This window comes from Carettochelys insculpta, chromosome 27 (genome assembly GCF_033958435.1).
Source record: "Carettochelys insculpta isolate YL-2023 chromosome 27, ASM3395843v1, whole genome shotgun sequence".
Lineage (NCBI taxonomy): Eukaryota > Metazoa > Chordata > Testudines > Carettochelyidae > Carettochelys > Carettochelys insculpta.
The window spans coordinates 6,534,628-6,558,479 of record NC_134163.1 but is presented as its reverse complement, the minus strand read 5'-3'; the positions used below and the strand labels follow the sequence as shown (position 1 = coordinate 6,558,479).

Sequence of the window (23,852 nt, the reverse complement as noted above, 5' to 3'; positions counted from 1 at the left end):
CACTGGTCACTGGGACCCGTTGGGGTTGCTGCTTTCCAGCTGCAGCTGTGGCCGTGCCTCCTGGTTCCCGCGCTGAGAGACTGGGCCCAGCTTGCCTGCCCTGCTGCAGTGCTGGTCCGGGGGTCACCCCCAGACGTGGCCAGCAGGGATTTCCCTCTGCAACGCCCCTCGCTGGCTGAACTGCCTGGGCCTGCCCCCTCCCCAGCCGCTAGCCCGGTCACCGCCTGCAGGGCTGTGTGCCAGGCTGCCAGGGGGCTCCCTCCTGCTGCTGTGCCGGTCCCCACCGGCCCCTCGTGCTGCCAGGGCTGTGCGCGCTGGGGCAGAAGTGGCTCCCCAGCCGAGAGCCGGGAGGGCGCTGCCAGCCTGCTCCAGGCAGCTCCCGACGGCTCTGGCTCCTGCGGCGGAGCCGCCGCTCGCTGACGAGGCCCCGAGAGACTTGCTGCTGCCCTCGACTGGCCTCCTCTATTGTTTCACACCCTAAGTCGCCCAAGTTCAAGTTCAGCCTGCGATTACCTCATGTCTGGTTTCCGCTGGCAACCAGACAGCTCTGGGCGTGACCCTCCTGCTGCAGGCAGCCCGCTCCGCTCCGGACTCTGCTCTCCCCGCCTGCCTTCCCTGCCCCCTTCCTTCCACCTCTCCCTGGCCCCTCGCTCGCCCCTCTGTAACCCTGCCGCTGAACTGTGCTTTGGCTGCCTAGTGGTTACAGGGAACCAGAATTCCTAGGGCTGCAGGTCTCCCATACCCGTCACCGCCATTTCCTGAGCTCTGCTTCTCACTGAGCCCTCATGCGCCCTTCAGCACATCACTGCCCTGCTGCGTGCCTCGGTTTCCCTTCCCAGCTTGCATCTCTGAGCCTTGTGAGCTCTTCAGGTCCAGGAAGGCCTTTGTCCACTCTTCACGCAATGCCTGGCAGCGCAGGGCTCTGACCTGCAGTGAGGCTGTGACAGAAATCACCAGACGTGGAAAAAGTATCCAAAAAGTTACTTGAGTAAAAGTACAACTGCTTGGTGGGGGGGCAGAGTGTAATGAAGTACACGTCTCTGGTGTCCCTCTGGAAAACTACTTGAGTGTCTTGATTGTACTCAAGTATCCAGAAGTGAAAGCAGCTGCATTTTCACTCAAGTAACTTTCCAGGTACTTTTTCTAATTCTGCAAATCACTATGAGCACAAACAATTCCCATCACTGACTCTGCACCCAGGCCTCAGCTTCTCCATCCTGAAAACAGAAATAATAATAAAACTCCTCTGTCTCTCCTGGAACTGCAGTCAGTCATGTTATAATAGTACCTTGAAATCCTTGCATGAAAGGTTGAGCTTATCTATCTATCTATCTATCTGTCTGTCTGTCTGTCTAATCTCCACCCCCCCTATGCCATAAATATTCTCTAAACTCAGGCCAATGACACCCCACACCCAAACGAGCCCAGAGGAAAACCACACTCCTCAAAGAACAAATAATAGGCCTCCTCCTCCCCCTGTAGCAAACCAAGCAATGCAGGCAGGCTAGCAGCAGGGTTGAGGGTATCCAGTCTGTTGCACTGAACGCAGCATGTAGGATTACCTGCCTTGTGGGAAGGCCGTATGCATGTACATGTGGTGCCTGGCTCTCACGCACCGAGTACAGGCTCTGGAGCCCAGAGGAGCTGACCTGGAGGAGCTAGAGCGGCCCAGTCTCATCTGGCAGGTCTGTGTGGCGGGAACAGTGAACGTCATAAGAACCCAAGAACAACCACACTGGGTCAGACCAAAGGTCCATCTAGCCCAGTATGCTGTCTGCCGACAGTGGCCAATACCAGGTGCCCCAGAGGGGGTGAACCAAACAGGTAACGATCTCTCTCCTGCCAGCCATCTCCAGCCTCTGGCAAACAGAGGCTAGAGACACCGTTCCTTACCCATCCTGGTTTATAGCCATTAAACCTAACCTCCATGAGTGTATCTACCTCTTTTTCAAACTCTGATATAGTCCCGGCCTTCACAGCCTCCTCTGGCGAGGAGTTCCACAGGTTGACTGTGTGCTGTGTGAAGAAGAACTTCCTTTTATTTGTTTTAAACCTGCTGCCCGTTAATTTCATTGGTTGACCCTGGTTCTTATACATTGGGAACAAGTAAATAATTTTTCCTTGTTCTCCTTCTCCACATCACTCATAATTTTATAGCCCTCTCTCATATCTCCCCTTAGTCTCCTCTTTCCTAAACTGAAGAGTCCTAGTCTCTTTAATCTCTCTTCACAGGGGAACCGTTCCAATCCCCTAATCATTTTAGGTGCCCTTTTCTGGAGAAGGATCCCATTGCTGGGCCCAGAAGATGTGGTGGGTCCCTCGCGTGCTGCGCACACCTCTCTGGGAGGGGACCCTGTGGTTAGGAGGAGCTGGGTGACAGGAAAGGGGGATGTGGTCATCAGAATTACGGCGAGCTGGGGTGTGGTGACTGGGAGAATCGCTCAGGAGCTGCCTGCTGGGTGAGGGGCTGTGAACCTCTCCAGGCATCTGGACGGACTTGTGTGCAGTGCTGGGGAGGAGCCCCTGGCTGAGGTGTGTCTGGGTACCCGTGATGCAGGGAAAGGCAGGAGGCAGCTCCTGGAAGCCAAACATAGGTGGCTCGCTCAGAGATTCAAGTCCAGGGCCTCTGACAGGCTTCCTGTTCCACACAGAGGCAGAACTGCAGGGCCTCAATGCCCGGGGAGGGGCGAGTGCTGGGAGGAGGGGTGCGGGTTTGACAGGAACTGGGGAGCCATGGGGGGAAGGAGGAGGTTGTACGGGAAGGAGGGGCTCCACCGAAGCCAAAGCAGAACCAGACTGCTGGCTTGGAAAATCAAAGAGATCACGGAGGAGTTTTTCAACCAAGGGCTGGGGAAAGCCGACAGGCGTGGAGGAGCCTGTGGTCCAGACAGACGCATCCATTCGGGGAGCATTTATTAACGGGGATTCTCTGCACCCTGCTGGAGAGGAGGGGACAGAGCTTGATCAAGTGCAGGTAGGAACTTGAGAGAAACAGTCAAATTAAAAAGAATCCCACGAGGGCAGACAACTGAATAGCGACACACGTCACAAGTGCTTGTACACAGATGCGAGAAGTCTAACCGCTATGATGGGTGACGTTGCGCGCCTGGAATTAAACGATATCGATATAACAGGCATCACAGAAACGGGGTGGAACGATGATAATCAAAGGGACACGGTCAGACCAGGGAACACGACAGACAGGAATGACAGAGAATGCTGCGCTGGTGGGGGAGTGCCACGGCATAGGGAAGAAAGCCCAGAGTCAAATACAGGGACTCAAATGGCACCATAGAATCTCTCAGGACAGAAAGTCCCAGGCCTGAATAATAAGAGCAGAACAGTAGGAATGCACCACTGACCACCCGACCAGGAAGGTGACTGGGACTGTGAGTGGCTCGGGGAGATCAGAGAGGCTACAATAACAGGAAACCCAATAATAATGCAGGATCACCTCTGTCCCTACACTGACCGGGGAACATTTCACCAAAACATGACGCTGTTAATGGCTGCGTCTTAGAGCAGCTTGTCCTGGAACCTACCCGGGGCGAGGTGGTACACAGATCTGCTCTGAGAGGTGAACAGAGCTGAACTGCTCAGTAACAGCTCCCATAGGGTAATTAACTGCAACACCCTTGGGACAGGGTGAAGTGAGGTGTGGGGAGGGAGGGGGAGGAAAGAAACCCACCACAGGAGCATTTAACTGCAGAATGGGGAGCTGCACACAAACAAGGAAGCTAGTTAAACAGAAATGAAAAGGAACAGTCACACAAGTGAAATGCCTGCAAGCTGCATGGAACCGATTTAAAAACACCGTACTAGTGGCTCAATGAAATGCATGCCCCAGATACAAAACACAGTAAGAGGGCCAAAGAAGTCTCACCATGGCTGAACAACAGCGTTAAAGAAGTGCTTAGAGACAAAAAGACCTCTGTTAAAAATCGGAAGTCCAGCCCTACTGAGGAAATAGAAAGGAACATTAGAAAGGGATTAGTTCGGGCTGTTGTAACATTCACGGAAATCCCTACAACAAGGAAACCTTTATTCACAGAAGTTGAAAAACTCACACCCTTGTGCCTGTGGCTTTAATATCACAGCAGGGTCCCACCCCGGCCGCCCAGTGATTCACCTCTGTTAGCTCAAACCTTTCAGCAAAATGCACCGTCAGATTCTTCCCTCCAGTCCGCAGCACCCAGATCACGGCTAAAATCCTAGGCCTGGGGTGTGCGTGCTGTGTGTGGTGAGCTAATACACCAGCTTGGGGCTGCAGTCTGCTCCCAGTTACACACGTGATATCCACAGCACCCCAAGCAACCCGCTCCTCTCCCGCTGTTGGAAACAGAGCACAGATGTCCTGGCTCTCAGGCTCTATGCAGCTTTTAGTGACAGGCTGTGAGTCAGCCCAAGCGAGCATGTTTTGTTGGCCATTCTGCCGACAAAATACTTCGAGCTCCGCAAGTGGCAAACCTGTCTCGTTCAGGGGTGTGTGTGACGCACCCGAGGACAACAAGTTTTGTTGATCGACTGCAATCGTAGCAAGACCCCCCTGTTCTGCGCAGGCCTGGGGGCTGCTGGAGCTGGAGGGGAGGTTTCGGCACAGTGGGTCTCCCTGTGAGAACAGCCCGGAGGGGGCACTGAAAGGGAGGACTCTGCTGGCATTGGAACAAAGCTGGGGCCATGGGAGGAGCTCGGAAGCTCAGCACCACCACCCCGTAGCCAGTGGGACACTTCCGGGCTCACCTCCCCATGCTAGGGAGCATTTGGGTCACAGCCCAGCAGCCATTTGGGAGTCGCTCTGGAGACGGACACCCCACACCCTGCTTGCAGGATCAGCCCCAGGGCAGCAGGTGCCCTCGGGTATGGTTAAAAGCTGCTCACCACTCCTGGGGGAGGGAGGGTTTGTCATTATGGAGGAGCCCTGCAGACCAAGTTGAGCTGGTCTGGACGAGGCGGCTTCTCCAGCCAGCCCCGCACGCGAGGTGGGGGGAGGAGCAAGGAAGGCCAGTTCTGCACTGCCTGGGCCCTGCACGAAGGCCAGAACCAAACCCTCACTCAGCCCCAGCAGCACGGCAAACTTTTCCACCCCAGCCATGATTTTCTAGACCCCCCCCCAGTCGCCCCTTTTCTAAGCTGAAAAGTTCCAGTTCTTAACATCTCTCTTCACAGGGCACCGTTCCGAAGGCCTCCCCGTTTCTGCTACGCTTTTCTCAACTTTTTCCAATGACAAGATCTCTTCTTTGAGACGAGGCACCCACAGCTGTGTGCAGCGTTCACCATGTGGACGCCCCAGGGTTTTATATACAGGTAATGTGATATTCTCAGTCCCATTCTCTATCCCTTTTTAAATGATTCTTGACATTCGGTTTGCTTTTGAGACCCCAGAAAACAGCTCCAGCCTCCTGCGAGACTGTCCAACCCATCCTGGGGTCCTTCTGCAACATCCCCTGCTGTTCCATGCACCAGAGGGGCTCCAGCCAAGTCCCACCTTGAAGTTCAGGCTGCCTGCAGAGTGGAGGGGTGAGGTATCACTCTGAGCTTCCATCCTGCTAGGGAGTGCCATGAATTATCTGTGGCTTCAAGGGACTCCAGCAGCCCAGCTCTGAGCCTGGACTGGCTCATTTCTATGCATGCTTCATGCTGTGCACGGTGGCTGCTGGCTGTACGGGGCCAGGCAATGAAAACTGATGACTCTGTCTTCAGTTGTTCGCAATTTTGCCAAATTTGCGCTGCCTGGGTTGCAAGGTCTCACGTCGGGTCTCTGCTCTGGCCTGGATTTTAAGCAAAATTCCAGCCCAACGGTTTAGCCGTTCCCTTAAGTGAGGCTGGGAAAGCCCCATTTTTGTGCCCACGTTAAAACAGTTCTTACAGCTGTTTGGCTGAGCGGCTCTGGCTCGCTGATGCTTTGGAGCAGGGACTTTAAATTCAGTAGCGGTGGGGGGTTGCCCAGGTAGCTGCTTTCTGCCATCCCTGTGGAAACCTGCCTGAACTCAGCAATCTCAGCTCACACATGCTCAGCACAGACCTGGCAAAGTTTGGCAGCTAAATGCTGTGACGATTCCACTTGCACTGAGCACACGCCAGACCCCAACAGCTCCTGTGTGCTGAGGGGCCCTGTGGGCATTATCCCTGCAGAGCTGAGCTGCAGGGGACAAACGGCAATTGCTCCTTCTGGGTGCTGGAGCCAGGGATGGGCTGTCTGTCCTGTGCGCTCAATCCCATTTCCGCCCCCGGCAGTGGAAGGAGAGAGAGGACACAGCTTGATGGGGCTGAAGTGGGACAAGGAGGGGGGTCTGGGTCAGGAGATGGGACCAGGGCAGGGAGCTGAGGGCACTGAGAGATCTTGTCTTCTCTGGTTCACCTGTGGCAGGGTTCTCAGCTGTGGACCAGGTGGGCACTTGCCCTTTAACTGAAGGGAAGAGAAGGTGAATCCTTCAAAGATTCTCTGCCTCACAAGAGATCATTAGGTGTAGCTGCTAAATAACCACAAGGAATGATGCATGACAACAGCCTGGCTCAAGCCTCGTCCATGCTAGAAAAGTGGCCCTGATGTTACTGAATCCACTTCAAATCCCTCTTTGTGAAGCAGCAGAAGCCCTATGTTTAGACACACTCAGATTGGTTTAACATCACTTAAACTAAACCAGTGTAAGCCTGTAAGTTGCCAGTGCACACTGAACTGGTTCAGGCCAGCATTGAACTGCTTTAAATAAGAATGTAAGAGCAGCCAGATGGGGTCAGGTCAATTTTAGGGCCAGGACTGTTCAACATCTTTATTAATGACCTGGATGAGAAGCTGAATTGCAACCAGAGCAAATTAGCAGAGGACACTAAGGTGAGGTAGATACACTGGAGGGTAGGGATAGGGTCCAGAGTGAACTAGACACGTTGCAGGATTGGGCCAAAAGAAATCTGATGAGGTTCAATAAGGACAAGTGCAGAGTCCTGCACTTGAGATGGAAGAATCCCAAACCTTGTTACAGGCTGGGGACCGACTAGGTCAGTAGCAGTGCAGCAGAAAAGGACCTGGGGATTACAGTGGATGAGAGCCTGGACGTGAGACAACAGTGTGCCCTTGTAGCCAAGAAGGCTAATGACATATTGGGGTGCATTAGGAGAAGCATTTCCAACAGATCTAGAGAAATTATTATTCCCCTTTGCTCGGCTCTGGTGAGGCCTCATCTGGAGTATTGCGTTCAGTTCTGGGCCCCCCAGTATAGAAAGGATGTGGATGCATTAGAGAGGGTCCAGCAGAGGTCAACGAAAATGATTAGAGGTCTGGAGCACATGACCTATCAGGAAAGGCTGAGAGATTTGGGCTTATGTAGTTTGCAGAAGAGAAGAATGAGGAGCGATTTGATAACAGCCTTCAACTTCCTGAAGGGGGGCTCTAAGGAGGATGGAGAGAGGCTGTTCTCAGGGGTGACAGATGGCAGAACAAGGAGCAATGGTCTGACATTATGGAGGGAGAGGTGCAGGCTGGACATTAGGAAAAACTACTTCACCAGGAGGGTGGTGAAGCTCTGGAATGTGTTACCCAGAGAGGTGGTGGAATCTCCATCCCTAGAGGTTTTTAAGTCCTGGCTTGACACGTTCCTGGCTGGGATGACTTGGTTGGGTTGATCCTGCTTTCGGCAGGGGGCTGGACTCGACGACCTCTGAGGTCCCGTCCAGCCCGGGGATTCTGTGGTTCTATGATCCAGCCCAGTGTCCTGTCTCCAGGGCCAGGCACCCCCGAGGGAACGAGCAGAACTGGGAATCACCAAATGAAGCCACCCCCCACCCCACTTTCCAGACAGATGATGTCCTGGCCGGAATCAGGAAAGCCAGGAGCCGCAGCCACCTGGGCAGCCTGTGTGCAGCCGGCAGGGACGTGGCAGCGCCCTGAGGTCACTGCGGCACTGCCTCTGTGGGAGACACTGGCAGTCACCACGATGCAGTTCTGCATTTTCCCAGCAGGTGGCAGCACAACCCTCCTCCCTGGGAGGGCCGGGGGGGGCACTGCTGAGTACTGTCCCAGTGGAAGTCCAGCCCCACTCCTGCTGCCCACCGCTCGCTGGGACCTGAACTGACCCGCTGGAGCTCTCTCTAAGTGTCTGAGAAACCGAGTCAGCAAGCGGGGGCGGGGGAGCAGCACGGAGCAGGGGAGACGAGAGCTCGGGGTGCACGGGGGCGGCTGGCGCTCCGGAGATGCTGGCGCTCTGCAGCGCTGCCTCACCTGGCTCTGGCCGGGCCCAGGTGGGGTGGGGGCGAGAAGAAGGGGACAGCCAGAGCCAAGGACAACGGGTGGCTCTGGGATGGTCACTCTGGCCCAGTGGGGCTCTGGGATCATCTGTCTCCGCTGCACTCTGGAGCGGTGGGCAGGCCAGGCTCAGGCGGGAGGGATGGCTCAATGGGTAGAGCATTGGCCTTGTAACTGTAAACCTGGGGTTGGGAGCTCAGTCCTTGAGGAGGCCTTCAGGGGGCTGGGGTGGGTTAGGTTTAAAAAAAAATCGGTCAGGGATGGTGCTAGGTCCTGTTGTGAGAGCAGAGACTGGACTCGATGAGCGCTCCAGGTTCCCTCCAGCTCTGTGACAGAGGCACATATCTGCATGTTTAAAAAAGAGGGGACAGAGACACCCCAAAGACCCCCGGCACAGCACCCTCCAGCTGCACCTGGGGGAAAGTGTCCCCTGGCTCCGTGCTCGGGCTCTGAGGGGAAAGTGCCTCCCACCCAGTCAGCGTTGCAGCCCCAGCGCTACAGCAAGAAACCCCGAGGGCAAAGCAGCCCTCCGGAGTCACCAACCCCACAGCAGCCCTAGTGCCCCTGCGACACTGGGCCCAACCCGCAGGGAAGAGCAATCCTCGCCACAGCTGCTGGGGTGACTCTGCAGGGTGAATTCCCGGCACGGCCGTCTGGGGCAACTCGGACTGTTCCCGGCCTCCCACCAGTGGCTCCACCACACAGTGTGTTGCAACCGGATGCATAGGTGCCGGGGGCTTCCCAGCTGTCCCCGTGTCCCAGGAAACGCAACTCAGGCCCTGCTGCTGAGCCACATCCGGCACTGGTCCTGCAGAAGCTGTGCCATGAAGCAGAGGTCAGACCCTCACTGCAGGCCAAGGAACAGCACAGAGCGGCCAGGGGATGGGGACAAGTATCAGAGAGGAGCTGTGTTAGTCTGTATCTTCGAGAACAAGAAGTCGAAGTCCGGTGGCACCTTATAGACTAACAGATATTTTGGAGCATCAGCTTTCGTGGGCAAAGCCCACGAAAGCTTATGCTCCAAAATATCTGTTAGTCTATAAGGTGCCACCGGACTTCTTGTTGTTCGTGGTATGGGGAGTGACTTGTGCTACAGCCCAAATGGAGTTTGGGACTTTGAGTTTCGTCTGCAGTTGGCAAACAGTCAAACCCAGTAATCGCAATTCACCGCAGCTTTAACCGGACTGCCACAGCTTTGAACTGCCCTGTCACATGCTCACAGAGCAGCATTTTATGGACACATTTTTGGGGGGTTTTCTACATTTTCAAAAGTGGATTTCAACTAGAACACAGACTACCAAGTGCAGCGCTCACTGCCTATTACAATTTGTGGCTGCAAATATTTGCCCGGCAAAAAAGATGAAGAAGTGGTATTTTTCACTTCACCTTGCACAAGTGCCGTAGCAGAATCTCTTGGTCCTGAAAGTGCTTTCCTGGGTGGGTGGGGAATTACACAGGGGACCCTGTGAACGGGCACAGACCCATTTGCCTGACCGCTGGGCTGAACAAGATGTAGGACTCAGCCGACGTGTAAAGGCAAAAGTTTTACATTGTTTTGTCTTTGGGTGCAGTCATGGAACAAAAAAATCAACATTGCTGAGTTGCAATTTCACAATGGAGAGTTTGCACTGCAGCACTTCTGTGAATTACAAAATACCATTTCTTTCATTTATCACTTTTACAGCCCAAACGTTTATGATCGAAAATAACATGAAGTGGGACCAGCTTGCTTCGCAGCCTGGGTTGTAATCAAAATCAATACAGTGGAAAATGTAGAAATACACCCAAAATATGTGTAAGAAATGTCCATCGGGATTCTATGATTGTCGAACAGCGCGATTCATTTTTTTAACTGAGTCACTTTGTTTGGAGTTAAGGGAGATTAATTGACGGCCCACGTAGCTGGGCCTGGCTAGGTCGGCAGCTGCTTGGCATTACCCGGACGGGCCCAGCAGAGAGCCCCGAGCTGCAGTGTACATTAGGCAGTGCTACGCAGAACTTGGGGTGCAGGCAGCCAGCAGCACATGGCACCTGGTCTCTCTGCACATACCTTTGTTCCCTGGGGGGTCAAATCACAATGAATGAGTGCAGTGTGCACCTGAGTTCCTCCCAGCCTCCGACCTCCCCAGAGAGGCCAGACAAACAGCTCAGTGTATACATCTCTTGCATTCGTTCTGCTGACACGTGGACAAAGGGAGAGGGGAAAAGCAGAGGGGGAGCGAATTCCCGGCAGTACTGGGCTCACCTCCTCCTCGCTGCAAACTGTCTGCCACACAGACGGCGCCAGAACAACGGGCGCTGATTGGCAGCCCCGCTGGCACTCCGTGGGAGCGAGGGAGGCCCAGCTGTGTCCTCTGGCACTCTGGGAACTGCAGGAGAGCGTGCTTCAGTGGCTGACACTGAGCAGCAGGGCTGCAACTGTCTAACTGGACTGCTGGGTGACAGCTGGGCATCCCCAGAGGTGCCAGGCTGGTGTCAGTGCTCCTTGCTTAGCACGTGATTCCCTAACCAGCCCCACTGCGGGGCCTTCTCCCTGCAGGGCTCACCCCAGGCTCCTCCAACACAGACCCACCACTGCCCATTAGGGAGGGGAGGAATATGCAGGGCTCATTCCACCAGCTTCTGAAATGCAACTCTCTCTGGGGTGGAGCATGGCATTTAACAGCAGCCACTCAGGGCAGCCCCATGGAATCCCAACAGCAGGTCTCTGCCTAGGGCCCTGGCCGGGATCCCATCCTCAGACCCTTACAGGGCCCCTCGGATCGGTAACTATCTGTTACAGGTCTCCCAGTCTCTCCGTCACCCACTCCCTGCTGGCGCTGTCTCCTGCCACCCTCGGACCGTAAGCTCGCGGGCAGGACGACGTCTCTGCTGCGCGGGCGTCCAGTGCCCGGTGCACCCAGGTCCGTGACAGTCCACACAGCAAACTGTAATTCCCGCCTAAAGCCACGCGGCCCCTGGCCACATGGCCGGGGAGCAGGGACCCAGAGAGGCAGGGCAGTGCCGGATCTGGGAGACATGCTGGGGCTCTCGCTCTGAGCCCTGCCAATGCCCGCTAATGAAATATGGATTAAATAATGAGCCATGCTCATTAAAGCAGGCCAGGAGCCAGACTGCTGCCCCCAGCTCCAGCTGGGACAGGCCTTCGGGGCAAGAGAGAGGGGCCATGCATGTGCCCACGGCATGGCAGGGATCAGCCGCTCCTGGCAGCGGGGGCAGGCTCGGAGTCAGGGCGGGGGGTGAGGCATCTCTGAAGGGGTTGGGGTGTTATTTCAATCTCCTGTCTCTTTAAAAGCAGAGCTGCCCCTCCCAGAGCGAGCTCACGTGGGAGCCGGGGGGGGCGATGGCTCCTCTCTGCACTGCCAGCCCTGTTCTGCCTAGCATCTCTGCCAAGTGCCAGCGCTGCTGGAGGAATCCCATTGGCTGACAGCCATCACGCTACGCAGCCAGCCAATCAGATGCCAAGTGGCGGCTGTGCCCATCTGGCCAGGGTGGGGGCGGCTGGGGGCACCGGCTCAGCAGCCACTCGGTGCCAGCTGCCAGCTTTTTTTTTAGCGGCATGTTCTTAACGAGGCTCCGACCTGCTGGGCGGGTGCCAAGGCGGAGCCAGGCTCCAGGGAGCTGCACTGCCCGAGGAGGCAGGAGCAGAGCCGAGATGCAGAGTCCAGCGTGAGCTCAGACCCAGGCCAGGCCGGGCCATCCACCTCCCTCCCTTGGGCACCCGACCAGACCCACCGCGAGCCTGGCCCTCGGGCCCTTTCTGCCCCGCTGCCTGCAGCCCGGAACAGAAACAGCACCGGGCCGCCTCCAGGCTGGCATCCAGCCAGCGCCCGAGGGGCAAAGGCTGCAGGTGCTGCCCGGCCAGCTGCCCTCTGAGCACCACCCGCTCTCTGACCCCGGGCCTCCCTCTGCCTCCAAGCAGGTTGCAGAGCTGCAGTGACTAGCAGAGTGGGACCCTGGCTCCCTCCCCCAGCTCCTGGGTGTGCAGTCAAGTTTCGCTGTGTGGAGCAGGCTGTACAGCGCCAGGCGCACGAGGGCTCAGGCCCCCGCCACAGCTGGATCCCCCTCATCAGAGGCCCAGGCTGGTTCCTGGCTGTCTCCCTGTAACTGAGCTGGGAGCTCTTGTGTGTGCACTAGGATATCCCAGGATGCATTGCCACGCGGGTGCCACTCTGTACATGTGCCCCTGGGCGAGGCTGAATGGGACGGCTGCCCGGACTCGCCAGAAAGCCCTGATCCGGACCCACTGCGGCAGCGTGTGGGAGTGGAGGGCAGGGCAGATGCACAGACACAGGGAGCTGGCCTGCTGCATGGCCCACGCGGGACCTTGGCCGGGCTATGCGAGAGCACAGCTGCCGCGGCACATGGCAAGAGCCCTATGCCCAGGTCCGCGTGGGGCCCCTTGGGCCAGTCTGGCTCTGAGGGCTCTGAAAGTGGGCCCAGGGCCCCCTGAGCGTCCGGCTTGGCTGGCACAGAGCTGGGGGAAGGGCACTGCTGCCCATCTCAGGCGGAGGGGGCATGGCTGGAGGGCCCTGAGGCTAGAGGCTCTGAGCCTGGCTCCAGTTGGCCTCCCTGCCCCTGGTGCTGCCAACCCCACCTCCCCACGCTGGGCCCTCTGTGCCCCCCGTGCCTGGGGCCTGGAGAGCCAGGCCCCACAATGGTGAGCTCCGACCTGGCAGGGAATGAGGCTGCAGGATGCTGCCAGGCAGGGCCCCCTCCCCGCTCACTGCTGGGACAGGCTCCTCGCCCACAGCCTGGCCTGACTTGCCTCTCACCAGCCCAGGGCCTAGCCTGATCCCATTCCAGAGTCCCCCATGGCAGCCTGATCACCAGGCTGCTGGAGAGGCTGAGCCGCCAGGCCGTGGGGCTGGCTATTTCCCGGCCCCGGGTGTGGTCATAGGGAGACACCAGGTCCCTGCCCCACACGACCTGCTGGTGCCTCCCTGCCGCACTATCAGCCTGTGCTGGGTAGCCTGAAGGCCGGAGGCCAGCACCCCGTCCCCGGGAGGCTCCCAGCGCACGCAGCTCTCACCTGTGCCTGGTACATACTCCCAGGATCCCTTGGTCCTAGTCCCACGAAGGAACGATTCGCAGGGGGCGTGCCAGGTGCAGAGTAGGCTGGGGACAAAAACGAGAACCGGTTAGCCTGGTGAACACACCGATCGGTCACCACGGCCCAGCACCAGCACCGGGCCCTGCAGAGGGTGCAAAGGGACTCAGCAGAGGTCACCCGGTGACAACACTTGGGGCAGCCCCCAGGCGTTCCTGGCCTCCATCTGCTAGGCCACACTGCCACAGCACGTGCACCCTACCCAGCCTGTCTGCCTGTCCCAAAGGGCTTTGCTTCTTCTGTGTGGATGGTGCTTGTGGGCTTGGGGGGCAAGGCCTGGGGACTGGGCAGAAGCAGTACAGGGCCCAGGACACACAGTTCTAGTCCCACCCTCCAGAGAGCAGGATCATGCACACAACACTTGGCGCATCCTGTACCAGCATCTCCGAGCTCCCCAAAGCCCCTCGATCTGCAGCCCCTCGCCACTCATGGGGAAACTCAGAGGTAAAGCAACTTGCCCAAGGCCACTCGGCAAATCTGTAGCAGAGGCAGGACTGGTCCCCAGAAGGCCTGGTTCCCAGGCCCCTGCTCTGCCCACTACACCACACAGCCTCCACTTAATCTGCCACCTTTTCATCAGCGACCCGCTGTGGGAGGTGGGGGAGGGAGAGGCGTGGTGGGAGTTGTACTTCTCAGAACTTCGGGGCAGGCAGCCTCTCTGCTTGGGGCTGCGTAGGGCAGTGCAGACGTGGCCTGGCCCTCAGCCTGGCCGAGCGGGGAGAGAGCAGCCGTGTGGGGACGGGTGATACCAGCTGGACAAGGAGGTGCCACCCAGTGCTCCTGGGCCTGGCCGGGGTGGCTGATGGGAGCAATTCAGGGCAGTGGCTCTAGGAACCCAGGGAGCCCCATGGGGAAACACTGGGCAGTGTGGGCTGCAGCCAGACCCGTTGTGGGGGCGGCTCCCTGGCCCCCTCCACTGGCTGGGCCGTGCAGAGAGGCTAAGGACGCTGCAGTGCCACCGTTCTACGTGCCAGTTGATTAGAGCCGGAAGCTGGGATCCAGTGGGGGCTCAGGTGTATGTCCCCCATGGCTGAGCCCTGCATCTCTCCATCCCAGAGGCACTGGGGATGTACAATGCAGGCTGCGGACGGCCCAGCAGAGCTGCCTGTTCTCCCCTCGCTCTCAGCCCCGGAGCGCTGGGCCCTTTCCCTGGGGCGGGCTGGGGCTCTGGCTGATGATGCCCAGACCGGAGGGAGTGGATGAAGAATTCATAACTCATCAATGCCAATGAAATATTGAAGGCTGCCCCTCCCGGCGCCGGCTCCTTCCACACACGCCTCCGCCGCGCTGGCTGGAAGGTGGCTCCCGCCGGCCTCACGAAGTTGTCCCATCCATAATTGACGAGGCTTTCCTCGCTCGCGCCCAGCAGCTCGCTCCAGGCTCTCGAGCGGCGAGTACGGTTTACTGGCCAGGAATTGTTGACTTGCAGCTGAGCCAGGGGGGGCTTGGGAGCTCGGGGCAGTCGGGCTTCATGCAGCACCAGCTGCCATGTCCTTCTCCCTGGGCTGGGGGTGGCAGCTGGGCATGCCTCCTGCAGAGCAGCCTGTCCCGAGAATGCCCCCTGCTCTGGTGCTCACAGGCTTGCAGAAGCTGGGCCCTGATGGCTGTGGGGCTTTGGCTGGACCTGTACACATGTTCACCGCACGAAGAGCCTGAACCAGCCGCCTGGGCTGGAAGCTGACGGGTGAAAGAGCCACTGATTGCCCTCGCTAACAAGGCACACAGCCACTGGCTGGCTGGACCCCTCGTGGACTCTCTCTTTGAAGCTTCCAAGGCACGTGCAGTCTGCTGTCTAGTTTTGCGATTGGGAGAATGCCCCTGTAGTTTGGGGCACTGTGGATGCCCATGGACGCGTGGATTTAATCCACCAACCACCAGTCATCTGAGGAGCTCAACGCACCATGGGACAGGGGTTGACTCCACCCCACAGCTCTTTTCCAGATGGGGGAAACTGAGGCACAGAGCGACGCAGCGACTTGCCCAAGGGCTGCCAGGAAGTGGGGGAGGGGAGAAGGCTGGATCCAGCTCCCCTCCCACCCTGGTGCACAATCCCTAGCATGGTGGGGCTGAAACAGGCCTTGACACACGCGCTGTGGAGAGGCTGGTGACGGAGGCGGATTTGCCAGGCAGAGTGGAGAAGCAGCATGGAGCGAACGTTCCCCGCAGGGTCAGGTCGGAACGGCCTCCCTAGAACTATCGGAGGGACCCCGGCCGAGACCCCGTCTAGCAGAGCGTAGGGGCGTATGGCCAGCTGCTCGCTGGAGCACAGGCCCCTCCCAGGCTCCATGCCATGGGCCATTCAGTGCCTTGGAATGCCAGACAGGCCAAGCAGGGGTGCGACTCCAACACCTGCTTACTAAGAAGCCACCTGAGACCCAGCAAACTCGTTCCATGCAGGCTGTCAGACACCGACCTATTTTGCCTATTAGCGGCCGGGGTCCCTGGGTCCTGAACAACACGGTGCCCAGTCTCCCGAACCCCTGGCTCCAGGGACAAGGCTGCAGACGGCACCTGTCGCTCCCCGGTGCCAGCGCGGCTGCCGGGCGAGAGGGGCTGGCTGCAGGGCTGGAGGGCGGGAGGAGGCGACGGGGGGACTCGGTGGATGGCACCAGGGCCAGGCTGGCCCCTCGCGACGCCGGGCGACGCCACAGGCTGCTTACTGGGTGACGTCGGCGAAGTCGTCCCGCCCTCCGAAGTTGTCGTGGTGGATTTGGTGTCAGGAGAGAGAGCCAACCGGGGGATGCCAGGGGGAGGCGGCGGCGCCAGCATCTGGGTAGAAATGTAGTGACTGGGCACTTTCACTTGACCACTTCCATTTAACTGGGGACACAACACAGACAAAAACAAACAGCAAGCCATTAGGAAGCCAGAGCAGACGGCGCCTGCCCCGGCCCCGCAGCTGGGCACGTGGCCGGAGCTGCCACTGGGCGGCAGGAGGAGAGGCACAGAAGCAGCACAGAGATGGGCAGAGGTGACCCCCTGCCTGAACACTGGGGTCTGAGCCACACAGAGACCTCAAGGCGCCGGGGCTGCTTGGGGCAGGGACGAGGGAAGAGCAGATGCAAAGCCCAGGCTGTGCAGGGAGGCAGCTTGAGTGGTCCCAGCTCTGCACAGGCCCACACACCCACACTCACTGGGACTGGGGCACTGGCAGAGCTGGGTGGGGGGAGCCCAGCGCTGGACTAGCAGGGGCTGTGGTTTGGGACTGGGGGCACTGGCAGAGCTGGGTTGGGGGAGCCCAGCGCTGGACTAGCAGGGGCTGTGGTTTGGGTCTGGGGGCACTGGGAGAGCCGGGTTGGGGGAGCCCAGCGCTGGACTAGCAGGGGCTGTGGTTTGGGACTGGGGGCACTGGCAGAGCTGGGTTGGGGGAGCCCAGCGCTGGACTAGCAGGGGCTGTGGTTTGGGTCTGGGGGCACTGGCAGAGCCGGGTTGGGGGAGCCCAGCGCTGGACTAGCAGGGGCTGTGGTTTGGGTCTGGGGGCACTGGGAGAGCCGCGTTGGGGGAGCCCAGCGCTGGACTAGGAGGGCCTGTGGTTTGGGTCTGAGGGACTCAGCATAGCTCAGGCGTCCCAGCTTAGCCCCCCTAACACCAACCAAATTGCCTCCGAGCCTGGACGTGAAGCCGACGTGGTGAATTCTGAGGCCAGCACCCCCCTGAGAGCCCCGTGGCAGGCGGCCCTTTGAGCCAGCCCTGGGGTGGGGGTAACTCCCAGCCAAAGAGGCTCGGAGCCAGCTGGGAAGCGACTGCGAAGGGCTAGGACCTGGGCTAGGATGGAGACACCCCGCAGAAGGCTGCAAAGGCTGCGGAGCTGGAGCATTCTCCTCTGTTCCCCCCGACCTGCCCGGCAGGGGCTCTGCCGCTCCCGCTGGCCCTGATCATGGGCTCACAGCCCCACATGTTGAAGACACTGCCCCAGGGCCCAGCCGCCAGCAGGTCACAGCAGGTCATGCCGGCCTCTGGGCCCCAGGGCAGGGTTCTCGCTGTGCCCCTCTGGTCACTGGTCTCTTGGCCCAGAGGCTGCTGGTCGTGGAGCAAGGAGACCCAGTTCCGGCACAGAAGGCTGATGAATGGACCCTGAGTGCCAACGCTCCCCACTCTGCAGTGGAGGGGGACGCGACTGGGCAGGGGAGACACCCATCCCCTCAGGACTCCAGGGAGGGGTCCTGCAGAACTGTGGCAAAAGGGCTCTGCCAGCTTAGCACTTGAGAGCCTGTTGCCACCTTGTGACCAGCAAAGGCCCCTCTAATTTCTTCCATCTGTGCATGGAATAAATTTTGTTATGCGCACCCAGGCATGTGTGGATGCGCACCAGCCACAGGAACCCAGGCTGGTGGCTGGGGCTGCTCTGCTAAGCTGCTGGGTGGCACCTGAATCTCCCCTGCATGGCAGCCCCAGCTCTCCGCTCCCAGGGAACGCTGGCCAGCCTCGGGGACGATCACAACCTGCTGCGGGTGCCTGGCTGGAGAGGTGCTGCTGCGGCAGGAGCTGGGGCTTGCAGCAGAGAGGGTCACAGGGTTTGACCCTGCTGGTGCAGGTGTCTGTCCACGGTTTGTCAGCCCCCTCTGGACGTGAGGGGCTCCACTAAGGGGCGGGCGAAAGATGGGGGGAATCTCTGCTGCCAGAGAAGCCAGGGTAGCGGAGAGTCTGCAGAGGACAGAGTCGGCTGGCAGCCCCTTCTCCTGGGGTGTGTGAAATTAACCCCAGCCTGAGGGGAGGGTGAGATCTCACAGGACGTGGTGGGCAAGGGGAGAGCCATGCCCCCCTGGGCGGGAGCCAATGGCAGCAGGGCGGGTCTGCTACTGAGGACAAGGAGAGCCCAAGGACAGGGTTAAAGAGAGGAGCTGAAGGCCTGTGAGAGAGGACGCCAGACCTACTACCGCTGCCAGCGTGGCAAGCGCTCCCTTGGCGTGGGAGCGGCAGGATGGGGTTCTAGGCCTGACCAGGGGCTCAGGCTGTATCCGCAGTCGGTTGACGAGTTGATACCAGTTCTGGCCCCGCTGGAACTGTCCAGGGTCCTGGGCCCTGCCGTGGGGCAGGAGGGGCCAGAGCAGAAGCAAAGGAGGTTTCGGAGCAGAAGGCGACATGGAGAGAGGACAGACCAGGCAGCGCTGACAAGGCCAGAGCAAGGAGAAGCAGCTTCACGGAGGTGGGGGGCTGGGGCCAGAGCGTGGGAAGAACCTGGCAGTGCAGGGAGCACAGGTAAGCGGGGTATCCGCAGGCGAGCGGCAGGACGGACGCCACCCAGCCAGCTCGTGGGCCGAAGCCCCTTTGCTCTTCCAATGAGTTTTAGCAAATGACTGCTTAGGCTTCGAGGGAGGACAAATGGCCCCTCCTGCCCCTTCCCTTGAGGCTGCCTCACTCCTGGTCTCCACTGCTAAGGACTGAGATCACTTCCTTCCTGCCAGGAGGCTGTTTACTCCAGCCTTGCTGCACGGGGTCAGTTTCGCTTTCTATTTATTGTCAGTTTCACTTCCCGGTTCTCACCCCTGGCAGGGTGTGGTGGCGCAGAGGGGACAGCCTGAATCCAGCAACATCCCTTCCCAGGCCCTTTCTCAGCCAAATTCAAGGAGAAAGTGTCCTAATTAGTCTTCAAAATAATAAACTCCATTCGTAGGGGTTTTCTCCCTCAGCCAAGCGGCAGCCTCTCCCCACCACAGAGGGGCCAGGAAGGCCTGTGCCCCAGCCAGACGCTGCACACTGGGTGTGAGCAGTGCACAGGCATGTGGTTGGGGGGAGATCTCACCCCGAGGGAGCCCAGAGAAACCCTGTGTGTTTAATCACCTCCCCAGGGTGCCTACAATGCCGCTCCGGGCTGTGCAGGGTCTGAACACTGAGCGCCCTGGGCTGGCCGCAGCCTGGGGAGCTGGACACGCCAGGGTGAGGGTGCAAAGCTGTCCCCAGCTCACAGACGGGGGGGCGGGGCAGGCTGGTCCGGCAGGACTCTCCCGCAAACTGGGGAGCAGTGGAGGGGGCCACCTAGCCAGCTCCTTACCGGTCCAGGCTGCTGATTGGACGGGTCGCAGGCCAGTGAGACGAGATCTTTCAGAGGGTCCTGCGGGTTGAGATGAGGCGGGTACCGTATGGCCGTGTGGGGGAAGTAGGTGGAGGCCGCCTGGGGGAGGATCGAGGTGGTGGGGAAGTGCAGAGCAGATGAAGGGTGTGGGCTTCGAGCGATACCTGGAGCAGGAGAGAGACAAAGAGAAGACCGGGCGGCCTTCATGTGCAGCCCCAGGCCAGGCAGCGCCTCAGCGCCCCTCCTGCCTCATGGGCACTCTGCTCTGGTCCCAAGGGGTCAGCTGGCAGCTCCACACGGCCCAGCCGCCCTACACCTACAATGCTTGGGGCATCGAGGTGGGGTCAGGGAGCCAGAGAGTTCCAGGCATGCCCCCTGCCTCTGACCCCGAGGCCCCTCTATGGCCTTGGGCAAGTCACTGAACGTTGCTCTGTGCCTCAGTTTCCCCATCGGTGGCGTGGATACTGACCCTTACCTGCCTCTCAGGCTAGGGGGAGCGGCGTAGAGGAATCAGCGGATGTTGCTGAAGCATTTGGCAGATGAACGACGCGCAGCATTGTCGTTTTCAACCCAGTCCCGCTCGCAGAAACGACCCTCTTTAAACTCCCCGTCCCTCCCCACCACTATCATGCAGGGCACAGCCCACAAATCAAGGAACGCTGATCCCCAGAGCCCCGGAGGCTGAAAACCGAGCTGGGTTCATTCTGCCTCTCAGCCCCCAGGGGTAACGCGGGTCCTGCCAGCAGGATGTGGCTGGCAATGAGGAGCAGACCCCAGCTGGTTCGCCAGGGCCTTCGCTTTTTGCAGGGTTCCTTCTGCTGCAGGAATTATTCCAGCTGCGGCTACGTCGGTGCAGCCCCTGGGACCCACCTGCCCAGCAGCCCTCCCCAAAGGAACCATCCCATCATGCTCTGGGAAGGTCTGGGCACCCCTCCACACACACACACACAGCAAACTCACCACTGTGCACAGCGATGACCGGACGGTGATGCTGGGTGAAGCTCAGCCTTGGGGAGGAATCCTGCGGCGATGGGCTGTTGAAGGGCGATTTGTCAATCTCTGTCTTTTTCACTGGGGAGATTCCTAGTGACCAATGAGAAAAGCCGAAGCGGCACCATGAGGGCCTGGCTCTGCCCTTCTGGCCCACCAGGTAACCGCGGTGCAGGAGTTGTTCGCAGAGCCCGCACTTAAAACACACGGCTCTGCTGATCAGAAGCACAGCTCAAGGCCCGGCGTCAGGACGGACTTAAGGGAGGGTATCTCCCCACCAGGCACAAAACTCCCCTGGAGTGCTCAGCTCAGAAGCCAGATGCTGGAGGCGATGGCCAATGTGTGGGTTCCTGACAGCAGTGACCCAAGGTGCTGACGGCCCAGTGAAATCACCATTGTAATAGAGGGGGGTCAATGGGGGGGGCCGTCCAAGACTGAGACAGGACTTGGGGGGAGCAGACCCTATGGAAGGCGCTACCCTGGGCTGCTCTAGGCCTGTGCAGGTCAGTGCCCATGGGGCAGGGAAGGGCTCTGGCTTGCCTGGCATTAACCAGCAAAGAGGGTGCCATCCTGGCAGCTGCCAGGCCTGACCCAGGCAGTGGCTGGCAGGAGCAGCACTGGTGCTCTGATGGGGTTCAGGGGTCCCCATGCACTGCACCCCGTCTGCTGGCAGGAGTGACTCTCACTCAGCAGGTACAACAGGAGGTTTATTAGGCAACAGATGCCCAGTTTCTCACAGAAGCGTCAGTACAGCAGTCAGAGACAGTCCTTCCAACCCGTCCTGGGGAGAGGAGCCCCAGGGGTGCCCCTCTGGGGTGTAGCTTTCCCCCTCCTCAGGCTGGCTGCCTTCCAGCTCCCTCTCCCCCTAGCCTCTAACTGCTGCCCCCGATTCAAAACCAGCTCGGCTCCACCCTCCTCTTTGTTCAGGGCTGAGGTGTTACCTGCCAGCCTAAGTTATAGCCCTGGGGTCATCCTTAGCTGCTGGGAGCTGCTCTGCATGTCTCACACATCCAGCCTGAGTCTCACACGTGCACTCCCCCCACTCCATCACATCTCTCCCCTCTTCCAGACCGAACTGAGTGGGGTCACTTAGCCAGTGACCTGGGGAAGTTCGGGGCCCTCCCTGCGTGACAGGGCATCCGCTACGGTGTTGTTGTTCCCCTTGACGTGGACCACCTCCATGTTGTAGTCCTGCAGGAGCAGACTCCACTGCAGGAGCTTGGCGTTGGCCCCTTTCATGTGATGTAGCCAGGTCAGGGGTGAGTGATCCGTGTACACGGTGAAACACCGTCCAAACAGGTACGGCTGCAGCTTCCCCAGCGCCCGCACCATGGCCAAACATTCCTTCTCTATGCCCGTGTAGTTCTGCTCCCGGGGCAGCACCTTCTTGTTCAGGTACACGACAGGGTGTTTCTTCCCCTTGTCGTTCACCTGCATTAGCACCGCCCCCAGCCCCACGTCTGAGGCATCGATGAACACCAGGAAGGGCTTGTCGAAGTCTAGATTTGCCAGCACTGGGGCCCTGACCAGAGCCTCCTTCAGCGCGCAGAGGGCCTCTTGGCACTGCTCAGTCCAGATCACCTTGTCAGGCTTTCCCTTTTTACACAGCTCTGTGAGGGGGGCTGCGATGGAGCTAAAGTGGGGCACAAACCTCCGGTAGTACCCCGCCATCCCAACGAAGGCCTGGACCTGCTTCTTAGTCTGAGGTGTTGGCCAATCTCTGACAGCCTCCACTTTAGCTGGTTCTGGCTTTAAGCAGCTACTGCCCACCTTGTGGCCCAGGTAGGTCACCTCAACCATCCCCACCTTGCACTTCCCTGCCTTGATAGTCAGCCCGGCCTTCTGAAGTCAGTCCAGCACCCGCTTGACCTGGGACACATGGTCCTCCCACGTCTGGCTGAAGATGCAAATGTCGTCCATGTAAGCCAGGGCAACGCTCTCCATCCCTTTCAGTAGCTGGTCCACCAGACGCTGGAAGGTAGCAGGTGCCCCCTTGAGGCCGAAGGGCAGGACCAGGAACTCGTAGAGCCCTACAGGAGTGATGAAAGCTGACTTGAGCCGGGCATCTTCGTCTAATGGCACTTGCCAGTACCCCTTGGTGAGGTCTATGGTGGTGAGGTAATGGGCTCCCCCCAGCTTGTCTAAAAGGTCATCAGGCCTGGGCATGGGGTAGGCGTCCGATACAGTGATGGCGTTAAGCTTGCGATAGTCCACACAAAACCGAACAGACCCATCTTTTTTAGGGACTAACACCACGGGAGAGGCCGAGGGGCTGGAGGAGGGTTGGATCACCCCCAGAGCCAGCATGTCTTCAACCTCCCGCTCTATGTCCTGAGCCGTCTTCCCTGTGGCGCTGAATGGCTCACACTTGATAGGGGCGTGGGTGCCTGTCTCTATTTGGTGGACAGCTAGGTCAGTGCATCCGGGTCTGTCAGAAAACAGCTGTTGGTGTGAATGCAGCACCTCCTTGATCTCCGTCTGCTGGGCAGGGGTCAGCTGGTCTGAGAGGGGAACAGACTCCAGCAAGGAGCTGGCTCCAGTCCCTGTGAGCAAATCCACCAAGGGATCATCCCCCGCCCCTCCCAGTGCCTGCACACAGCCAGCACCGGTTCTCCCTGTCCCAGTAAGGTTTCATCATGTTCACACGATAGACCCGGTGGCTGTGGGCCCGGTTCGACAGTTCCGCCACGTAGTTCACCTCATTCAGCTGTTTGACGACCTTGAAGGTGCCATCCCAGGCCACTTGCAGCTTGTTCTGCTGCACAGGTACGAGAACCATCACTTGGTCCCTGGTGGCATAGGCTCGGGCCCGGGTGTTATGGTCATACCAGACCTTTTGCTTCTGTTGGGCCATGGAGAGGTTCTCCCTGGCCAGGCCCATGAGCTCGGTGAGCTTTTCCCGGAAGGTCAGTAAATACTGTACCACTGACTCCCCTTCAGGAGAGGCCGTCCCCTCCCACTCTTCTCTGAGCAAGTCCAAGGGTCCCCGTACCCTCCTTCCATACAGCAGCTCAAACGGGGAGAACCCCGTGGATTCCTGGGGCACCTCTCTGTATGCAAACAGCAGGTGGGGTAAGTATTTGTCCCAGTCATGGGGGTATTGATTCATGAAGGTTCTCAGCATCTGCTTCAGAGTCCCATTGAACCTCTCCACCAGCCCATTGGTCTGTGGGTGGTAGGCTGTGGCCCAGGTGTGCCAGACTCCACACTTGTCCCACAAGCTTTGCAGCAGGGCCAAAATGAAGTTGGACCCCTGATTTGTGAGGACCTCCTTGGGGAACCCCACTCTGCTGAAAATGAACAGCAGTGCATCTGCCACGGTGTCAGTGTCGACAGAGGTCAAGGCCACTGCTTCTGGGTATCGCGTGGCAAAATCTACCACCACCGAAATATATTTCTTCCCCGAACGTGTTGCCTTGCTGAAGGGTCCCATTATATCCATAGCCACTTTCTGGAAAGGCTCCTCTATGATGGGCAGTGGCCTCAGGGCAGCTTTCCCC

The 23,852-nt window shown here is 59.0% G+C and overlaps 1 protein-coding gene across 3 annotated transcripts in view; it reads right to left on the bottom strand.

Moving 5' to 3' along the window:
- NFIC (nuclear factor I C) overlaps window positions 1–23,852 on the bottom strand; it is a 141,539-nt gene that overhangs the window by 13,433 nt on the left and 104,254 nt on the right. For 2 of the 3 annotated variants that reach the window (XM_074978062.1, XM_074978061.1), the window contains exons 7-10: window positions 20,323–20,445; window positions 19,342–19,526; window positions 16,010–16,169; window positions 13,272–13,357 (exon numbers count right to left, since the gene is read on the bottom strand). In XM_074978062.1, coding sequence (XP_074834163.1) covers window positions 13,272–13,357; window positions 16,010–16,169; window positions 19,342–19,526; window positions 20,323–20,445 — 554 coding nt within the window. The remainder of the gene's footprint in view (window positions 1–13,271; window positions 13,358–16,009; window positions 16,170–19,341; window positions 19,527–20,322; window positions 20,446–23,852) is intronic. The other variant, XM_074978063.1, reaches the window with a different exon arrangement.